Source organism: Vicugna pacos, chromosome 11 (genome assembly GCF_048564905.1).
Source record: "Vicugna pacos chromosome 11, VicPac4, whole genome shotgun sequence".
Taxonomy (NCBI): Eukaryota; Metazoa; Chordata; class Mammalia; order Artiodactyla; family Camelidae; genus Vicugna; species Vicugna pacos.
Window position 1 is genome coordinate 67,458,199 of NC_132997.1, and position 21,120 is coordinate 67,479,318.

Sequence of the window (21,120 nt, forward strand, 5' to 3'; positions counted from 1 at the left end):
AGCGGGCGGCGCAGCGTTTCTTACCAGAGCGCTCCACTGAACTGCCCTTTCTGGGGTGTTCCTCTCAGACACTGACACCCGTTCTTCAAGGTCTGATTGTGCACTTTCTCTTCAGTGGGAAAGACAGATTTTCAGGCAGCAATCAAGGCTCATATTCTTTTCTCAAACGGCCCTTTAATAATTTAGTAATTTAAATATCAAGGGGTTACAGGGGTAGTCCCACTGTTAGACCACTGAAAATAACCAAGTGCACATATGTGAAAACCATATCCTGTCTCCTGGTGTATACCAACTTGATGGCATCTTACAATTGATGAAATACAGCAAATATTAAATAGGGTAAGGGGAGAAGGGTGGTGAAAACCTACTAGTTAGTGAATGCTTAACAAGTGCAAAGATACCGAGTGGCAGGGTCCTCGAAGCAGGGCCTTTTCAGGTAAGCAGCAGCTCAGTGTCAGGATTTCCAAGGTCTTCAGTGCTGCTGGTTTAAACCCTCTGTTTTCTCAATTCACCCAAATGAACAGTCTTAGGTGAAACTGACAGAGATAGACTGGCAATCACAGAATCGATTTGTTCATTTACAAAGGTAAATGTACCGATTTCAGAACCGAATCTGGTTGTCTTCCCAGACCATTCATCTTAGTAGGCAAATTTCCTCAACTGTATCGTAGATTACAGGGGTGACGCATGTACGGCCACTCCTGACAGACATCACTAATCAATTGTGGCATCCTTTTCCACTGAGGCCAGAAGTGGCCTCAGCATCCTTCTTCCTTCATTGCTTCAGCCAGCCACTACCAGTCAATTGGAGTTGGCACTCGAGAGGAATCCTATATACCAATCCTGGATTAGTAGGTTGCAGAGCAAACACGTAATTAGAAATAAAGGAATTAAATATTCTTTACTGTTTTTTATTCTCGTTTCCCATTAAGCCAGGATAGTCTGATGCATTGGCTTTGTTCAAAGCAGACATAGTTCAATGCCAAGAATTAAGATCCCATCAGGAGCCATTTCCTCTAGATGATGCTGGAAGCTCAATTCCAATTCCTTCTAATGACCTTCTAGTAACTTCCATCAAGACCTTTGCCCTTCCACGGGTGACATCAGGACTTTGACTGCTGTGTGAAAATAAAATACAGATATTTCAAATGTAGTTCTACAAAACTGTGCATTAACAAGTATTAGGGCTTGTGGGAAAATAGAGTTGATGCAGGTAACTCAAAACCTACAGAACTTTGAACCAACCACTAACAAAAACAATAAAATGACTAGCACAGATAACATTCTCCCCAGGCGGGTGGGTAGAGCTCAGTGGTAGAGCCTGTGCTTAGCATGATTGAGGTCCTGGGTTCAATCTCCAGTACCTACCAAAAAAAAAAAAAAATCTAGCCTCTGAATCTAGTGATATCTTTGTAGTGTAAACTTGAGCTTACACTTCCTCCTTTGAGCTGTATGTCCTGGGTGGATGTTGCTTCTAAAGGAGACCATTTTGATCAAGATTTTAAATATCCAGGATATAGCCTTCCTCATCAAAACCCAGCAGTTCTTAGGCCACTACAGTAGCCACTATTTGCACTAAAGGAGGACATCTCTGGAGATTTTCAGTTTTTTTCCTAAAGATTTTCATATTTGCTAAGGCTTTCTGTTTGCTTGTGAGAAAATGTACCCCTATCACTTGAAAACATAAGCATGTATGAAACCAACACGATTGCCCTGTGATATTACTGATCTATTTCTCAATTGCATTCGAAATAATTCAGATTAAAAAAAACCTCTGCTGTCATAAAAAGCTATAGGTAATTTTATTGTTTTCTTATGTTCCTTTACATTCCTTAGGCTCACTTTAAGTAAACTTGTTGAGAAAAACAAAACAAAACAAAAAAACAAAACAAACAAACAAACAAAAACTTGTTGGGGAGGGAATAGCTCATTGGTAGAGCAAGTGCTTAGCATGCACCAGGTCCTGGTCAATCCCCAGTACCTCCATTAAGATAAATAAATAAACCTAATTACCTCCCCACCAAAACAAAACAAAACAAAACAAAAAACTTGGGTATACCTGGGTCTTGGCAGCAGATAGAGATGTCTAAACCATCACCCATGATTTTAATACTCACACTACATCTTTTTAATTGATTTTTAATCACTTCCAATGTCTGAGGGTGACTCCTTCCTTAAATTGTCCCTGGATTTCAAAGAAATCTTTCTGTCTCCTAGTTGTTCACTAACTTGACTTGGGACAAACTCTTGAGTAACAATATTTCTGTGTTGGCGTTTCCCCTGCCCATTGTGTGTGTGAGGTACTGACCACACTGGCAATATGAATAGCTAGGAGGCCTGAGATGGTACGGAGCTGATTCATACATTTCCTCACTTCCTCTGCTCTGCTGCCAGTGTAAACCTGAACTCATGCCATGATACATAAACAGCAGAAATTGAATATTTGGTTAACTTATTCTTTTATAGCCCCCTATGCAAAGCTCGAAGGTAGTGGTTCCCAAAAGTCAATCGCTGGCAAGAAGAGAATAAATAAGGAGAATTATGAGCTTTCTCATAGAGATTAATGTATTCTATTTATAAATTGTTACGAAGTTGTATCTTTACTATATTTTTGGGGAGGTGTTATTCTTTTCATTAAATTCTTGTAGTTGTATTTTGCTTTTCAAATTCTTAATTGCAGAATAAAAAGATAGCAATATTACATTGGTTCCCAAAACATTTAGAGGGATTTTATTGGTCCATGAAATAAAAACACTTGGAACCACTGCTCTGGGGCGAGGTGCCTGATGTGGCTCAGAGCAGAGTCTTGTCAGCCTGAGGAATGTTTCCTATAAAAGGGGGGTTGGGCAGCAGCAAAGGACGGCTTTGAAAAACTATCAGTAATCTCAAGTAACACTGGACAACCTTAGTTTGGACTTGGTAAGTAGATGAGTAATTTTTAAAAATGGAATAAAATCTGGTGTAAAACTTATTTTCCAAAAACTTGTACAACCTCCCTTCTATACAAATATTAATCTAGATAGACCTAGAATCTGGGGTAACACGTTCTTTGTTTACCTAAAGCTAAATTTTCAGGTAGTAACCATAAAAGGTGCAGAGAAAAATAAGGATTGGGGGAAAAAGACTTAAACAAATGTGGAATAAATATCTACCTTCAAATTGCAAGTACCTAGAGGGTACATGTGGTTTGGATTGATTCTCTGTATACATCTCCCCATTCTTACCATATTCCCCTGGCATTGATTATAAGCATCTATCATATGCCTGTTTATAAAAACAGAGAAATGTAAATAAGTGAGAGAGAGACCATAACTTAACACTGATGTCAATGGAAATGTTTGTTTATGTGTGTATAGTTGGGGAACTAGTCCAGGCACTGTGAAAAAATGAAACTTCAGGGTTGTGTCAATGGTGAAAAATACTATTGACCCCTAAGTAAATTTCTATGATATAGGAAAGGGAGATCTGAGAAAGGAAAGTTGACCTTTTTTTTTTTAACAGTACAAAATGTTTTCTATTGGCCAAATTAAAAATGTAATATTTCTATCTCTTTCCCTTATTTTTTAAAAGTCCCTTTGGGGTTTGATGAAAAGGCAATAAAATATTGATTCCCCTACACTTAACTCACCAAATTGCAACTTGGTAAGAGATGTTTGATGTTTACAAAGTTTTTTGAGTTCTCAGAAATAGCAAGCTACGAGGGCTGTGCTTTATACATTTTTGTATTTCCAGCATCTATTACTCCATTGTACATGGTTAGTGTTGAATAAATGTTTGCTCAAAGGATGTATACACAAAAAACTCATTCAAACTTTTGAAAGCTTTAAATTCTCAGTGTTCAAATCTTTAAATGTGGTGGGTTTTTTTTTCCTCTATGAAAATAATTTTCCTTGGTTTCTCAGTCACTCAATTTTTCTCTATCCTTCTGAGTTACCATGTTATTAACCTCCTTCTGTGTCATCACACCTCATCACTCTAACCTAGTTCTTGAGTTCTGGACCCCATAATCCTTGCCCAGACACTGATGTCATCACTCCCAGAATGCTGAATTCTCTTCCTCCAGCTCAGCTTTTGTAGAGTTCAGGCAAAGGCACTAGGAATATTTGAATCAGCCTGAATTTCAAATAGGTAGCAAAGATGGTTTCTTATCCAGATAATTCACCCTCATCTCATAAAATGTCATTGCAAAGAATACCTTGAAAAGGGTGTAAAATATAACTAGGTGAGTGTGTATGTGAGTATGTCCATGTGTGTGTATAACGGGGTATACAGATGTTTGCCTTTATTTCAAAAGATGGAGACCAGTGTGACACACTCCATGCTATTTCCATAGTATATAGCTGAGCTGCAGTGAACATGCATGGACATGAAGTCTAAGTAATCCTTTAAATACTTTTTTCCCTTAGAGCTAGTAAATACATTTTTGAAGGCTAGAGGTATCACAGTGGGATAAAAAAAAACATTTTTTCAGGGTGATCCAGACAATTTACATCTATATCTTTTAAAATTTCTTTCTTAGAAGATTCAATTCTCTATGTGTAGATTCTTGTGGCACAACCCAGAAATCATGTACAAATGGAATATATTAGTTATATTCTTAAGAAAAGTGTTGATAAGATTTATTTCTTAACCATACACTGCATATTATTGAAGATAAGTGATTCTCAGAACTAGGATAATAATGACAAATTCAGGGTGCTGATGATATTTAATCTATTTTAGGTATATTTCCTTAAAATATATTGTCTCCCTTTTTGGCCATTGATGTTTGAGGCTGTCAGTCCTATATTATCTTATGTTACAGTACTTAATATTCATAAAAAGCTTTATCAACACATGGGTGCTTTCCTGCAGAGATGGTATATTTTTAATTGGTTCTAATGTGTTATGTGCATCATCTCATCTTCCCTCTATTCAACTCATCTCTCCAGTGTTCTATTATATTTAATGGTGATTTCATAAGCCCGTTTCTCTGTTGTGCTTTAGGGAAAGATTTGCTTGTATTTTGGGCTTCTGGCTACAGAGCTCTGTCTCTGGTACCCAGAGAGCTGCTGTAAAATTACTATTGGATGGAATATCCTAGGTGTGAAGAAAGCGATGTGGTTTGGTCAATTCTCAGAGGAGCTTTTCTCTTTATTGGTATTTGTCTATTCTATTTTAATAAACCATTGGGTAGATGCAGGCAGAATGTGCCACAAATCAATTATATGATCCATGTAGCAGCTTTAGTGGGCTCGAACTGCAAAGGACATACTTTGCTGAAATTGTATATTCAATTGCTGAAGTCTACATTCAATCCTTTTAGATCTATTCTATCTTTTAAGTCCTGAAAACACTGGCTCAGTCTATTCTGATGAGGACTTGTTCAGAACAAACACACAATAAAGAATGAGATACTGTCCTCTCTAGTGCTGTGGCAGTCATAATGGACAAAACAATAGTCATATTACATTTCCCTTTAGAGTTTTTAATTTAATAGAAAATTGTTCTGTCCTTCAGCAAGTTTTAGTATATTCATTCATTAACTTTTCTAATATTTGTTGTGTTCCCAGCTGTTGCTGAGCACCGTGTAAAGTGTGAGAGTACAGAAACCAGTTCCTAGTGAGAAGGTGATTTAACAGACTTAAATCATTTTGTTTTCATCTAAATATAAATGTTGCACCACCATCTCTCTAACGATCCAATTGCTTGGGCTCCTAGGATGCAGAGGGCCAAACGTGCTTTTGGTTGTGAGTCTAGAGATAAGCTTAAAATCATCTTTGCTACTGAACTAAGTCTAATCACTACTTCCCTGTTTAAGTTAACAGCTGCTTAATTTCCCACGAATTCAACCCTTCTTCACCCCTTCTCTCATCCTCTTTCCTGTCTGCTGCTTCTTGACAACTCAGAAGCATGATCATTAATTCTTTCTGGTTCTCATTCATGTCGAGCAGACCCAATAGCTTTTTATTTGAGTTGTACAATTATGGCAAAAAGACTGCAGCCATTTTGATCTTCAGGTCTAGAAACGACCTTCTTTCTACCTTTAGTACCGTGGAAATAAAAGGGTCAATGCTCTGCCCCTCAGACAATAATGAAGGCTAAAGAACACATGGATTTTAAAGTCAGCTTAATGGAGGTATAATTTACACACAGTAAAATTCACCCTTTTCATGTGTACTGTTCTATAAATTTTGACAATGTACACAGTTGTGTCTACACTACCACTATAAAAAAAATAGAGAGACCATTTCTATCAGCCCGACAATTTCCCTTGTGCTCCTTTGTAGTTAATCCCATTTCCCAATCACAGCCCCTGGCAACCAAGGTCTGTCCCTACAGTTTTGCCTGTTCCAGAAACACAAATAGAATAATAGAACAAGACAATATGTAGCCTTTCAGCCTGGCTTCTTTCGCTGAGATAATGCTTCTGAGATTCACTCATGCTATTGTAAATATTAGTGGGTTTTTTTTCCATTTTATTACAGAGTAGTTTTGCATTTATAGATGTGCTACAGTTTACCCATGTACCAGGTGATTGATATTTGGGGTACTTCCGGTTTGGGGCTATAATTAATAAAGCTGCTATGAACATTTGCATGTAGGTTTTGATGTGGATGTGTGACTATTTCTCTTGGGTAAATTCATAAGAGTGCAGTTCCTGGGTCATATGGTAAGTGTGTATTTAACTTTGTAAGAAACTGTTAAACTGTTTTCCTAAGCGGCTATGCTGCGCTGCACTCCCATGGTGATACGTGAGAATTCTGGGTGCTTCACATCTCTGCCAGCATTTGGCATCTTTAGAGAGTTGATTTGAGCCATTCGAGTAGGTATGTCTCAGTATCTCACTGTGATTTTAATTTGGATTTCCCTAATGACCACTGCCATTCAGCATACTTTGGTGTGCCTATTCGCCATCCACATCTCTCCTTTTGTGTGTGGTAAAATACACGTAACATGAAATTTAGCATTAGTAATAGCCACTGGCAAACATTTATCTGCTGTCTCTATGAATTTGCCTATTCTGGATATTTTACATAAATGGAATCGTTCAAGATAAGGCCTTTGTGTCTGGCTTCTTTCACTTATCATAATGTTTTCAAGGTTCATCCGTACTATCATGTACCGACTTCACTGCCTTTTACGGCTGAGTGATGTTTCATCTTATGGATAAACCACACTTATCCATTCATCAGCTGACGGACATTTGGGTTGTTTCTACCATTGGCTCTTGTGAATAATGCTGCTGTGAACATTTGTGTGCACAGCTTTATTCGAACATATGTTTTCAATTCTTTGGGGGTATATACCTAGGATTGGAATAGCTTGGTCATCTTGTAATTCTATGTTTATTTTGTTAAGGAACTGCCAAACTGTCTTCCACAGTGGCTAAACCATTTTATATTCTCCCCAGCAAGGTACGGCATTCCAATTTCTCTAGTCCTAACCAGCACTTATTTTTCCTTTTTTAAAGAAATTATAGCCATCCTAGTGGGCATGAAGTGGTATCTCATTTGGTTTTAATTTGCATTTCCCTAATGATTAATGACTAATGACGTTGGGCATCTTTTCCTGTGCTTTTTGACCATTTGTACCTCTTCTTTGGAGAAATGTCTATTCAAGTCCTCTGCCGAGTTTTAAATTGAACTGTTTGGCTTTTTGCTGTTGAGTTATGAGTTCTTTAAATATTCTGGATAGTAGGCCCTTATCAGGTAAGTGATTCACAAATATTTTCTCCCATTCTATGCATTGTCTTTTCATGTTCTTGCCAATCCTTTGATGCACACAAGTTCTGAATTTTGATGAAGCCTGTGCTTTTGGTATTAAATCTAAGAAACCATTGCCAAATACAAGGTCATAAAGATTTACCACTGTTTTCTTCCAAGCTTTTTTTATGATTTTAGCTTGCATATTTATGTTTTCAATCGATTTTAGGTAAATTTTCACCTGTGGCATGAAGTAAGGGTCCAACTTTATTCTTTCGTACATAGATTCCCAGTTGTTCCAGCACTATATGTTGAAGAGACAATACTTTTCCCATCAAATGTTTTTGGGAACCTTGTCAGAAATCGATTCACCATAGGTATGGGTTTATTTCTGGACTCTTGATTCTATTCCATTCATCTCTATGTCTATTCTTATGTCACTGCCACACTGTTTTGATTATGGTTTGTAGTAAGTTTGGAAATCAGAAAGTTTGAGTCCTCCAAATTTGTCCTTTTTCAAGATTGTTTTAGCTATGGGGGGGTCCCTTGCAACTTCAGATGAATTTTTGGATCAGCTTTTCCATTTCTCCAAGGGCCATTGGATTTTGATAAAGACTATAATAAATCTGTAGATCACTTTGGGTAATAATGGCATCTGAAAAATATTGAGTCTTGTGAACTACAAACATGAGATGCCTTTTCATTTACTTAAGTCTCCTTTAATTTCTTTCAGCAATGTTTTACAGTTTTCATTGTAGAACTCTTACACCTCTGGGTTAACTTCACATCTCCTTTTTAGTGAAGTGCTGTTTTAAATCTTTTGTCCATTTTAAAATAATTGGGCCATTTGTTTTCTTATTACTGATTTGTGAGAGTTCTTTATACATTCTAGACACCAGTTTCTTATTGGATATATGTTTTGGCAAACATTTTCTCCAAGTCTGTGGCTTGTCTTTTCATTTTCTTAACAATATCTTTCAAGGACATTGCTTTTAACTTTGATCATGTCCAATTTATCAATTTATTCTTTTATGGTTTGTGCTTTTTGTATCCTATCTGAGAAATATTTGCCAAACCACAAATCATAAATATTTTCTCTTATGTTTTCATCTAAAAATTTTATAGTTTGAGGTTTTATATTTAGGTCTATGATACATTTTAAGTTAATTTTTTGTGTATACTGTGAAACATGGACTTTTAAGTCTAAAGTGACACGTTCCAGTTTCTATTTTGCTGCTCACTAGTCGCATCACGTTAGGCAAAACATTCAACTTGAACCTCAGTTTCCTCACTTAAACAAAAATAGTAATATTTACTTCCTGATCTGTCAGAATTGTTGTGAGGATCAAATGCAAACAAGTATAAAAGCACTTGCTAAAATCAGAATATAAATGTTAACTATTATTATTTCTCACTGACAGCAGCAACAGAATGATAGTATAAGAATGTGTCATAATTGGAGGAAAGCCAGAACTCAATTACCAACAGCAGAACGAGTGTTTAAAAGCACCAGCTTTTAAATAGACCTGTGCTTGAATTCCATTTTTGCCACTTCCTAGTGGAGGAACCTCACACAAGGCACTGAGCTCTCAACTTCCCAACTTTCTGACCTACGTAATGGGGAAGGAGTACGAACTCCACAGGGTGGAGATGAAGTGAGTTACATACAGAGCCCAGTGAGTTATACAGAGCAGGGGATTAATAAATGGCATTTTTGAGAGAGAGAGATAATGGTTATGCATGTAAACTGTCTAATAAAATGCTGATGAAGACTGTCATGGTCTATATAAATGCTATGACAGATGATGGCAAGATTAAGGTGAAAAGGAAGAATGCACCTTGCACTCTCCTGCCTCTGTGAAAGTGTATATATTGTTGGAACACTAGTCCAACATCATTCCCTTTACCTCTCTGACTTTATCTTGTAGGATTTAGCTCAAGTGGCATGTTCTTTTAGGGAGCTATTTATTACCACTTTCTCTTCAAATCTGCTCTGGGTTCACACAGTATACTGTGTATACCTTTCTTAGAACAAATTGTAACATATCATGATTATCTGTTTATTGGTCGGCCTTGCTGATTATATGGGAAGGTCCTTAAAGGAAGGGAGCTGTCTTTGCGTCTTTAAATCCAGTCTAATAGCTGGCACATAGTAGGAGCTCAATAAATGTATGCTAAATGAAAAGAATATATGTTATTAATTTCTAATGTGGGTATAAATAGCTTTTGTCAAGTGAACTTTTTAGTTCAGCTTGTTAGTTTTAGAGCTGAATACTAATGTCTACTCTAAGTAGACCAAGTGGACTTCCCTTTATGGGGTAGTGCTGGAATAGGGCCTGTTTCTCTTAGGTTGCCCACACCCCTATAATAACATCCATCATCCAGTTTTAAGTAATACTGGGTTCAGATGAATATATACAGCGTTTGCCCAGGAAAAAATGACAGACTCCTTTTTAAAGTTTTCTATAAAGTACTGCTGTTCAAAGTAATTAGTTCTTTTGAAAAAATGTGATGCTGACCACACGGCAGGGTAAGTTCCTGCCATGAGCACTTGAGAAAAAAATGACTTAATTAGACTCATATGTGTTAAAATGTTTAATAGCTCATATAATATGGAATTTTATGAAAAGGGGAAATACCTGCTCATATAAACTTCAATTAAACTGTGACTGAACATCACTAATTCAATGATCAGAATTTCTCAGCTGATGATCTCACACATATGTAGCTACCTCATAATAAAGTGAAGCAAGTGGTTAGTTATGTGCCAGTGAGAAAGAGGTGAGAGATTACTCAATGGAATGCTTAGGACTGACACCTGTTAGATTTCCTGCTCTTGGTAGAGTGGGTCATGCCATGGTCCACTGATTCCAAAGTGCCTGTTTTGGGTCTCCATAGGATACCGTAAACTTATGGCACATAGACAAGAGTGCTCTGGAGGCCTCAATTTCATGCCAGGAAATGTAGACTCATGGCATAAATGTGTTAAACTACCAAACACTGGAAAATGTGTAAGTTCATTTAGGAATGAATGGCAAGAAGCTGGAAAATCTATAAACTTAGAAAAACCCAACTGAGAAGAGTTTCTTGTGTCCACAGGGACCCACCACTTTCATCTCATCCTGTTCTGATGTTAACAGTCCCTCTGGTACGACTGAGTGTCACAGCCCCTGGCATGGAGTCAGTCCTTCTGAAACATCCTTGTCTAGAACTATCTGCATATGTGAAGCAAAGAGAAAAGACAGAAACTCTGAAAAGAGAAGAGAGTAAGAAAAAAGAAAAAATGTGGCAGCTTGTTGGCACAGAGGTAATCAAGAAAAGGGAGCAAGGGACACACATAAAGCTGATCTACTAACTAGGAAATGACCATGGAGTCACCTTCACCCACCTCATCTCCTCCTCCCTTTGCTACCTCTACTTAGTAATATTAATTGAGAACTTGCTTTGTATTAGTGTTACAGTAGATGTTTTCTACGGTGTTCTTCCATTTCATTCTAACCGCAACCCTTTGAGGTAGGTTCAGCTGGACTACTTACAGACGGGGCCCCGGAGGCTTAGAGTTAGTCTAGCTTGCTCAAAAGCACAGGGAGAGCTGAAGTTTGAACCGAAGTCTGCCTGACTCCAAAGTGCAAGATCATGATCATACCACATTGTCAAAAATCCAGGAATTACAAGACACAAATATGGAAGAAAAGTCTCAGTGGCAGAATGATCAAAAGAGTATGATTTTAATGTAGAAATAAACTACAAAACAACATGCCTAATCTACTTTAACTGATAAATACAATTGATTACTGTCTTTCAAGGTATTTATCCTAAAAGGCCATATGTTTCCATTTGCAGTGATGTCTTTTAGGGGTCAATGTCTTTTAGGGATAGCAGCTTTTAGAATCAGATTGCTAGACACATTAATACAGATAAATACAAACAGCTATATTTCTTTAGCTATGAAAACATTAAAGAAAATTGTTAAGACTGACCAACTATTTTATTAAGAAGATTTAAGTCCAAATGACTTTGGTCATTTCTAAAACAGCAAGTTTAAGCTCAGCTTTCAAAGACGTGATTCAACTGATTATACGCTGAAGAATATGTGTCAGGCTCTGAAAGAGATGCTCAGTCTTGTTGAAATCAGTGTGTGGCTTATTAAGGTGACGGACTACTTTGAAGGGGACAATCCTTTGGACTTACAATTTTGATGCATTCATACAATCAATCAGTCACTGCTTTTCAGTTTCAACCTACCTAAGAGAAGAAAATGAGGAGGATATAATAGAAAATGCATAAGACAGGGAAAGAGAAAATGAAAATATCAATTACCACCTGACCTCCCAATGCTGAAATTAGACACAGCTTACCCACCAGAAATTAATCTCATGAGGGAATAATGTAAGTATATGGGTGACCCCAGGCTCTTCTGCAAACACATCCTCCTCCCCACCAAACACAAACCTCTAAGCTGTTGCATTTTCCTCTTTTCTCTTTCATTCCCTCTAACTCCTGGGCAGTATGATGCCAACTGAGGTAATCAATTGGGGAAGATCTGAGGAAGCCAAAATAGGGAACTGGCATTGAAAAGGTCTAAGATTTACTTGTCAAGAGGGAAAAAAAAAAAGATAGAGTCAAAAGTGAGGAATGTGAATGGGAGGCTTCCGGGAGAAGAGGAAAGGTAGAAAAAGAGATAAGTCCACATGGCTGGTTATTAGGAAAACTAGAGTCAAGGATGCACAAAGATTTGAGGGAGATTCCAGAAGTAGGAAACATAGGGAATGAGCAGAGAGACTTCAGAAAGTACCGCTGAGGATGGTGAATTCTGGATATTCTTTAAAGTTTAGAAAGATGAGAATTGCTTTACAGTCCTCCCGGTTGCTGAATTTTGTGTCTTCGACTACAACACAAGACTGGGCCATGAGGAGTTCTTGATTTACTTGGGCTACAATAGTGTACCGTTTACAGCAGGTGTTCTTAATGCAGGATTCATGGGAGGACTTTTAAGTTGCTTACAAAGCTTCATAATTATATACACTTTTGTGTTTATGTGTATATGTATATATATATTTAAGGAACTTATTCTGTACAGTAAATCACACATAGTTCAGATGTACATGTATATTTTGAAAGGATGAGAATCTTCACATTCATAGCTTCTATCAGATCTTAAAGAGCTCATGATCCTTCTCTTTAAAAATATGAAAGGACCACCACTGAGGAGAGAGAAAGTACACTCTCAGGGCAAAAGACTAAGTGAAGAAGTGTAACTACAGAAGATAATTAATTTCTGATTTTACTGCTAAAGCTTTATAGGCTCGTCCAAATCCATTTATTTTGCCAAAGACACCAACATATTCATTTACTATCTCCCTCTTCTTTTTCCCCTCCCCCTAAATTCCTCTCTTGAACTCTTTGGTATTCAAAATACATTCAGTGATTTTTTAAAAAAAAAATAAGGTAATCCATGAGTGTGCTAAATGAGGAAAAGGGCCACTGACATTTTCAGGAGCTACAGAAAGATGGGGGAAAATGAGAGTTAATCTCGCAAGCAAATCAGACATTTACTATAGTTTGAGAAAGGCATCGTGGCAGACCCTGAAACAAAGGAAAGCACAGCAAATAGTATCGGGGAGAGTTATCAAACTGATCGAGTGTCCTCTGTCCAGGTACATGGAAAGGTGTTTTCAGTTATTACTCTTCTGCTGAAAGGATTAATATATCATACGTGTTACAGAAATCTTAATTCAATGCATCACAGCCTAGGCATCAAATTATATTAACTGGATAAACATTTAAATAATGGAAGGCAAAGAGCTGCAAAAGGGAGGAACTTAGAATCAAAACATCTGCCATTGCTATGCTGTGTTTGTTTGAACCACCTACTCAAGTGTTTCATCCAAAGCCCAAATGGGAGGCACAGGGCAGCTCCAAAGTCTTTCAAACACGCCTTCTTTCTTCATCTGCCTCTCTCCTTGAGGGCAGCATCCACAAAAATGCAGCATTATCTTACTCAAGACAAAAAATTCATTTAGTGTCTTAGGTGAAGGCCTTCAGCAAGTATTAGTCTCTAGGGTTCCAGAAGCAGAGTATTAGACATGTCAAAGGCATTTGTTAAATGCTTATTGAATAAATGAGTAACCAAAATGAATATATGAACAAACATCCTTCACCTCCCTGCTGTCATTGTGGCTATACGACATTAGGGGCAGCAGAAAGCATGGGACAGCAACATCAGGGAAAAAGGAAACAAGAGCTAAGGGACTATTTTGTGTCCCTGCCACAAAATTGTCCCTTACTTCTTTCAGAGAGCAGCTACTTCTTAAGTGGCTTAAGCCTTAAACGGCTGGTGCTCTCCGTAGAGGTTTTATGAGAGGAGCGGGAGATACTGCCTCATAACGGAATCTACCAAGGGATTCTGAGGAAAGAAAGGTGTGATAGGCAGAAATAAGGTTCCCCTACATGCTAATCCCCAGAACCTACAAATGTTATGTTATATGCCAAGAAATAGGAAAGGGTGCAGCTGGAAATAATGTTGCTAGACACTTGACCCTGTGATGAGAAGAGTGTCTGGATTACCCAGGTGAGCTTCGTGTAATCACAAGGGTCCTTTAAGGGAGAGTGAGGCAGAAAAAGAGGTCAGAGTGATGTAATACAAGAAGGACTTGACCAGCTGTGGTTGGCTCTGAAGATGGAGGAAGAAGCCTCAAGCCAAGGATTGTGGGCAGCTTCTAGAAGATGTAAATGGCAAGAAAATGGATTCTCTCTTAGCACCTACAAAGAGAAACGCAGCCCCGCTGAGACTCTGATTTCAGCCCACTGAGACCCATCTTGAACCTCTGACCTCCAGAACCGTATGATAATAAATTTGCGTTGTTTTTAGCTACCAAACTTGTAGTAATCTGTTACAGCAGCCAAGGAAAACAGAGGGTCAGGGAAGAGGAGGGAAGCACTGGAGAGGCAGGCAGACTGGTTTTGTCATTATTAGCCATGGGACCTTCGGGAATTTATTTCATGTTTTTGAGGCTTAGTTTTTCTCATTGCTACTGTGGGTTAAAACTAGCAACGTCCTAAGGCTACTGTTGTTCTTTAATGAGATCACATCTTTGAATCGCCCAGCCCCAGGCCCGCCGCACCATGGGTGCTCATCACTGGGGTCTCCCTTCCTTTCTTTTCTTCTCCCCCACCCTGCACAGTCCCTGAGTGGCACAGTGCAGGGTAAGGATCACAAAAGAAGAGAAAAGGGCGCGGGGATGGAGAGCACAGCCCGAGAGGCCTGAAGTGGGAATCCACACCACTCACTGCTGCCTAGGGCGGGGACTCCAGTTCTGGAGTCTACCTAGGATTTTACAATATGAGGGTTTGAAGGGCTCGATCATTTGTTTGTCAGAGAGAAAGAAGAGAAGGAAGTGGGTGGAGTGTGAAAAACAGGAAAGGTTTGAGTGAAGCAGGACAGAGGGAGGAAAAAAAAAAAAGGTGGGAGCCAGGCTGGAAGAAATAAAAGGAGGGATTCTCCTGCAGGGAAATCAGAAATGAGGGAAACTTTGAAATCAGTTAGTTGTTCTTTTTTTTTTTTTTTTTTGTCCCCATTTCTATACCATCCTTCTCTTCCATGTAAGCCGATATTGGACCATATTTATGCACAAACATCTATGAATTCATCAAAGGTAGATCTTGTGTCCTGGGATGGAAAGGAAAAAGGGTTACATACATTTACATCAAATTTCAAGAGCTAGGATGAACCTTTTAAAAACTTCATCATGGAGAAATGTTATCTTGGGGAATAAATAACTGAAACCTAACTAGCTAAATGTTATTAAGTCTCATGACCAGTCACTAATTATCTCTTCTTTTAAGGTGATGTGGGAGATCTCTCTCTCACTCTCTCTCTCTATTGAACAATGTAGGTAAGATCTCTGCCATAATGACAGTGTTATATTCTGCAGAATGATGCTCAAGGTACTATGAATAGCGGAACATGCAAACCTTTACATTTGAATGACATCTTATTCCCTTTCAGGCTTTGCAGCCCATGTAGATTTCATGACTGCAGAGCTCTAAATGTACTGGGCTCATTCCAAGGGAGACCATCCAAATTGTAATAAAAATCATTGTTAGGGTTTGGATGTACTTTGTGTCCAAAGATTTTTTTAAATTAAATTTTGTGATATTGCACAACTTTAACTAGGTCATTTTGAGGATAGGTCAAATCTATTTCTATTAATGAAGTATATTTTAAGAAATAAGTAGATTTTAACCCATCTTTTCATTTTATTAATAAATTATTTTGAAGAAGTCACAAGAAGAAATTCACAAGCTATCGTTTCTTTTCAAAGAATATTTATACATTGCAAATATAACACATGTAGCTTCAATTATATCAACAAGATTATTTCCTTGTTTTCTTTTTGAGGCCAACCTAAAATTGAGTTAAATATCACTTAAGGACATTAGCTATTGAGATTTTTAAAATTCTTTTAAGGGAAAAAGTAAAGTCTTTTAAAGTGACCATGATGTGTTTAAGTAAATATTTTCCTGAAAGAGTCACTGTATAATTTAACTTGAGAAGATATAGGTAAACACACAGACCTGCTGCAATATTTTTAGGAAGTTTACCATTTCCTCTGATTTTTGGAAAGCCCTTTAAAATATACAAAATCTTCTCCAATTTCTCACAACCACTTTTTCTAAAAGCTTTACAGCTTGGGTAACCAATAGTGCTGATAAGTCAGTTAATCGATACACTCAGAAATCTTAGTTAAAAACAGACAAATCACTGCGTCTTTTCTCTTTCTGCTTTTTGCTCCATTGCCCCCAAACGACCTCACAACTGAGTTTACAGAAAAAAGACTTTTTCTATGAATATTCACAAACTTCTGTTGGAATATGCAGATATTTTCAGAAAAGTCAGCATTGACTTTTAGTATAAAGAGCTTGTAGGTTTGAATTAGCAGAGCGATCAGCAGGTTTATCTAACTCTGAAAAACAGCTCAACCAGCCAACCTATGCAGGTATTATCCTTCTCCCCCAAAGAGCTCTGCTGGCAGCCATCAAAACCAAAGTGGGAACTTAATAAAAATGAAAATTGTGGTAGCAAAATACACTTATGAGGTTAATTTGGCATATTGCAAAAATTTGGGAGGTTACAGTGGTTTCTATATAACCACAGTACTGATTTAGAAAATCCCCAGAGAAACAGCTGCATTCTGATATATAACCTGCCTTGCCTGCATAGGAAACCCCAGATTTTCAGGGTGTATGTCTTGAGATGCTAGAATTTGAACATAACATTGGGGAAATTGTATGCATCTCTCATTGAGAACTAACAGGATAATAAAATCAGGGTAATTGTAAACTTCTATATTAGGCAAATACATATTTGCTTCCCAAATCACTTGTCCATTTCTTTTCCTAGAAAGTGGCAAAGGATGAGAAAAAGTGAAGTCAGGCCTGGTTAAGAAACAGCACTCATACCCCTGGCTTCCCTGATTACCTGTGAATGTCTCCATTTCTGGCATTTAGTAGCAACTGGCTGAGGCAAACCAGGCAAAATGTTCTCCAGCTGCTGGAAGATTAACTTCTGCACATCCTCAATGCTCTGTTCCAAGTGTGCAACTCCAAATGGGACAGTGGTGTGAACCACAAGGGAAGGCCCGATTTCTGATGACTCTAATGGAAGAGGAACATAAAGATACGTCTTAAAGTGGGCAGCAAGGAAGTATCTCTCAGCATTTCGATCCAGATTTAAGAACTGATCGCAGCTACCAGACAATAAATGAAGAGAAACAAATTCTAATCTTCGAAGTATAAATTTAGGGTATTTCTGAAATTCAAAATCAGGCCTCTCTGAAGAGGAGGGCAGATTCAAGATGCATTTTAAAGAATGAATTTTCAGGTCTTGTTAAAGAACCGGAAGGAAGGTAAGAGAACCTACTAAGTATGGCCTTGGTTAAGAAATTAGATTTATTGATATGTTTATCTTCTCTCATCCACTAAATCATAAGCTTATCAGGGCAGGAACCATTTATTATACATAGCCTATATTTGCTTTAAATTCTGAGAACAAAGTAGATGTTCAGTAAATACTTAGCTTGTTAGTTTTATGTTAAATGGGTTGTCAAATCTCTTGCTGAAATTATATAAATGCCAGAATAAAATATCTTTACTACTTAAAAAAAGCTTCTTTCTAAAAACAAGCTTGACCTCATAATGTCCTTTATCTTTTAAGCAGCATTAAAAATAAGACTGCTTCACTAATAACATAGACCTACTGTCCATTTTTGCTTGCCAGTGAATTACTTTTTGCTATGTTTCCACAATGGCAAATAATGAGTGTCTGCTTCATATCTTTCAGAATATAGGAAATGGAATAAAGTTTGACGTTGAAAGCAAAGTGACTGAGGCATTAGAGAATATAACTTCGGAGGAATGTTAACTGGATTTGCTGTTATTATTATTATTTGTTTAAATCATGCAGAAGAGAAAGTTGAGGGGAAAACAATAATAGATCTGAAATGCATGAAATAACAATATGAAAGTTGGTGCTCCCTGCTGCTGAAAGAAGAAAATAGTAAAATGTATAAGGTACTGACAGGGGTTGAAAAGCCTGATTCTGAAAATTCCTTAATTCGGGATCATAAAACTCCCATAGGGATTGTTGTAAAAGACAATCTCTTTGAGATGGGTTTATACAGTCTTACACAGAACAAGCTACTCATTTGCTGAGCATCCACTCTGTGTGTGTGTGAGTGTGTGTGTGTGTGTGTGAAGGATGAGAATGAGTTAGTACCCACCACACTGCTCTGTGGTGTGGATTAAATAACATAATGCATGTGAAGTGCTTAGCACAGTTTTGACACAGAGGAGGTACTTAAATGTGAGCTATTGGAATAAAAGCAATAAATCAGATCTAGCCAAGGGAGAAGTTCTCCTGGTGTTGCCTGAATGATAGGTATAAGATTTTGGGGGTAAAATTACTTCACTTTTCCATTGCATTCCACTCAGAGAACTCTGCCTTGTGAATTTCATAGTAAAATAGAGAAGAGAGTCCCAAAATGCTGTGGGTGCTATAAAGTGTTTCCAAACATTTATATATATATATATATACTCGAGGTGGGAGATCTGACTTCAGAATCTGTGCCGTAAATGCAATGGTAAGGAGATTGTCCAGTTTTCACCTCACGGTAGCTGGAGCAACTTGAAAGACGGAAGAGGGGGACCATCTCTCTGAATGTTCAATGTTTAACCTGTTGGTGTTGACTTTACAGGTTCCCACACAGCGGGAAGGACCAGGGTCCAGGGAGTGCAAAATCTCAAGTTCTTTCTCTGAATACCATCGAGATGAGAAACCTCTTGCATATTATATTGCCTCAGGGAGTGTTATCTCTGTTGTTAGTTAATACTCGCAGGGAGGCTTTTTCACAGAAAGGGGGTGTCAATGTCACCCCTCTTCCATGAGTTCCAAGTGTTCCTGGGGACAGGGAGGGCTACTGAGTCAGAGTTGTGAAGCAGGAGAGCTGGGACTCTGAGTTGACTTATTTAAGGCAGGTCGCAAAGGGAGAGGAACTAGAGCTTGTGCGTGAGGTTGCACTGACCCAGCCGTTTGTTCTAGGGGGGGCAGCTCATAACATCACTAAGGGCAGTGATGGTGCGTTGCCAGACTTCTCCCATTTACATTAGCTATCCACTCCAAGGAGAGCAATAAAAAAGGAAATTTAAGACCCCAAATGAAACAGTTCTTGCATAACAATGAGAGAACAACCTGGCTACTTGTTTTTATTAGAATCAGACAAAAATGGTTGAGAATTTGATTAAAATTTGAAGAGCTGCCACCTAAGACGACGAGTTTTAAGGGAAAGCTCCCTCAACGCCCAAATTAAAGGGTATTTTTAGAAGCTAAAGTGCAAAAATACAAACAGCCAACCAGAGTTTAAATGTGACCAAGGTTTGGAAAGAGAGCATTATAAGAAGCCACAAATAGGTTAATAGGTTTCAGAGCATAAATTCAGTATAATCATTATTCCTTGGTCACTGAGAAAGTAATGATGCTATCTTTCTTTTTCTTTTCTTTCCTCAGTTTAACAAGCATAGCACTTTGCTTTTGGCATTTTAAGTGTAAAGTTCATAGTAAGTTGACAACTATTTCTGCATGCTGGGTGATCAATGGTTTCAGTCAGAAAATAAGTATTTGAACCTTTGCAATCTTAATAGCCCCGTGATCTTGGACAACTTAATCTCTTAGGCTTCACTTTCTTCCATCAATTAAAAGGGAGTAACACACTTTATAAGGCTGTCACAAGGATTCAATAGGTTTGGATACATAAAAGCCTTTCTTCAAATATAAAGTGTCACACAAATGTAAGGCATTCCTAGATAATATTTTTCTTTTGACCTCTGTGCTGTGGTAAGATCACCTTTAGAAAGGGATAACAGAGTTGACTTTTCTCAAAGTATTAAGATTGATTATTATATTAACACCCCAGGAACAGAGACAGACTATTCCTGGGTATAGGCACAGGAGGTTTTTTTTTTATGGTAATATATATATATATATATATATATATATATTATATATATATATATATACACACACATAAAAACATATATACAACATGAAATTTATCTTTTTAACCTATTTTAAGTGTATAGCTCCCCAGCATTAAGTACATTCACATTGTTCTGGAGCCATCACCGCTATCCATCACTAGAACTTTTTTATCTTCCCAAATTGAAACTCTGTAAGCATTAACCTCTCACTCCCCACTTCTCCGCCCCGTCAACCACCACTCTATCTCTGTTGCTATGAATCTGATAACTCTAGGTACCTCATATAAGTGGAATCATACAATGTTTGCCCTTTTGCGACAGACTTATTTCACTTAGCATGATGTCTTCACGGTTCATCCACGTTGTAGCAGGTGTCAGAATATACTTCCTTTTTTTTTAAATTGAAGTATAGCCAGTTTACAATGTGTCAATTTCTGGTGTAAAGCATAATAGTTCAGTCATACATATATTCATTTTCATATTCTTTTTCATTATAGGTTACTACAAGATATTGACTATAGTTCCCTGTTCTATACAGTAGAAACTTGCTGTTTATTTTATATACAGTAGTTAGTATCTGCAAATCTAGCACTTCCAATTTATCCCTTCTCACCCTCTTCCCCCTGGTAACCATAAGTTTGTTCTCTATGTCTGTGAGTCTGTTTCTGTTTTGTAAATAAGTTCATTTGTCTTTGTTTAGATTCCACATATAAGTGACATCATATGGTATTTTTCCTTTCTCTTTCTGGCTTACTTCACTTAGAATGACAATCTCCAGGTCTATCGATGTTGCTGCAAATGGCATTATTTTATTATTTTTTTCTAGCTGAGTAGTATTCTGTTGTATAAATATACCACAACTTCTGTATCCAGTCATCCTTTTTAAGACCACATAATATTC

At 37.6% G+C, this 21,120-nt stretch overlaps 1 protein-coding gene across 3 annotated transcripts in view; it reads right to left on the reverse strand.

Moving 5' to 3' along the window:
* The window catches only part of RNLS (renalase, FAD dependent amine oxidase), a 247,841-nt gene that overhangs the window by 7,635 nt on the left and 219,086 nt on the right, over positions 1 to 21,120 (reverse strand). For 2 of the 3 annotated variants that reach the window (XM_072971561.1, XM_072971560.1), the window contains one exon: positions 17,167 to 17,342. In XM_072971561.1, the coding sequence (XP_072827662.1) occupies positions 17,167 to 17,342 (176 nt within the window). Of the gene's footprint in view, positions 1 to 15,245; positions 15,355 to 17,166; positions 17,343 to 21,120 lie in introns of those variants that run through there. The other variant, XM_072971562.1, reaches the window with a different exon arrangement.